Consider the following 1333-nt stretch of genomic DNA (forward strand, 5'->3'; position numbering starts at 1 on the left):
CATAATTCTCTCAGAATACCTGAGTTCATAGTGATCTTGCTCCTGGTGGTAGACGACCACCGGCAGGAGGGGGGCGGCTGGCAGTTCCGTCCCGACGACTACCTCTGACGTCACGTTACTTGGACCCAAGTCATTCTGGGCCTGAATCGTGACCCTGGGGAGGTATGCGTCATGATCGAATGTTTCTTTTAGCAGTTATTATGTGAATGTTAGTGGTCTGGTTTAGCTTTTTTTTCGTTATTTTGATCTATTTTCTGGTGTACGATGCGTGTTGCTGCTATCAATATTTTTGTTAATTTAATGACAAAAGTTTGCATGAAAACGAAAAAAGACGTTTTTTACCAAAGCTTTTCAAGATTTGCTGACTAATTAACAATCAAAGTTTAATTTGATGTGAGATACTATACCTTTCCGCTTACTTTCTGTCACCAACTTTCGCATATAACTTGATTAGTGTCTATATGATTAGGAATACTGTATACATAACAGCAATATAAGTGCATTTTGCATAAGTTTGTAGAAACATTTTTCTGCAAATACATGCAACTCTATAAAGCAGAATTACCTGTATGGCCGATCCGGATACAGGTTTGTGAAGGTCGCACTTGGCTCTGTCACAGTTTTGTTGGCTATACTGTTGTTGCTGCAATTAATAAACCATGCGTTTATATTAATTCTTGGTGAATTGTTAAACTTATAAATACTTATTTTCTGTTCGTATAACTTATCGAACATTTCTATTTCCTCCTTGCCAGCGATGAATATGATTTTCCCAGACTGTTTAACATGATCACAAAGGATGTATAAGTAATATCAAAATATAGTGTGTGACTAAACAACCAGGCCGACCAGCGAGATTCAGTGACCCAGGCCATTAGCAAGCCAGTGATTCTCAACATGCGAGGTCATAACTACTCAAGCTCCAAATCCGTGGAGGTCATCTTGTTCTTTCACCTTAGATCAGCACAGGTGACCACATAGCGCAGGCCAGGACCGTTGTGCAGGAGGCGGGGCAGAGGGCGCCACATCACCACCAGCTCCTCGACCTTGACCTGATACGTCCCGAGTCCCACTTCAGGGGTTGTCCAGGGTGCTGCGATGTGGCATGTATGGTGATGTTAAAGCCCGTGTGACTTTTGTACATCTTCCGACGGGGATGTGCCATTTTCTTTAAGAGTATATATGTATAATTTCTTGGGAAGGTGAGGGGCTTATGGATTTTTGGATGATTAAAGTATGGATTTCTGGATATGTATGTATGTTTTCCTCTTCTTTGGATTTGGGGATGCCTTTAAAATCCACTCTCATGTCGCATGAATCCGTTTTTTTACGT

The 1333-nt window shown here is 41.3% G+C and overlaps 1 protein-coding gene across 1 annotated transcript in view; it reads right to left on the minus strand.

Annotated features, from left to right (window-relative positions):
- Positions 1 to 1333, minus strand: part of LOC119592568 (cytokine receptor-like) — a gene marked incomplete at both ends in the record, with an annotated part of 15448 nt that overhangs the window by 6081 nt on the left and 8034 nt on the right. Inside the window, 3 exon segments of the mRNA XM_037941445.1 lie at positions 20 to 154; positions 566 to 643; positions 955 to 1093. Of these exon segments, the coding sequence (XP_037797373.1) occupies positions 20 to 154; positions 566 to 643; positions 955 to 1093 (352 nt within the window).

Source organism: Penaeus monodon, chromosome 30 (assembly GCF_015228065.2).
Source record: "Penaeus monodon isolate SGIC_2016 chromosome 30, NSTDA_Pmon_1, whole genome shotgun sequence".
Lineage (NCBI taxonomy): Eukaryota > Metazoa > Arthropoda > Malacostraca > Decapoda > Penaeidae > Penaeus > Penaeus monodon.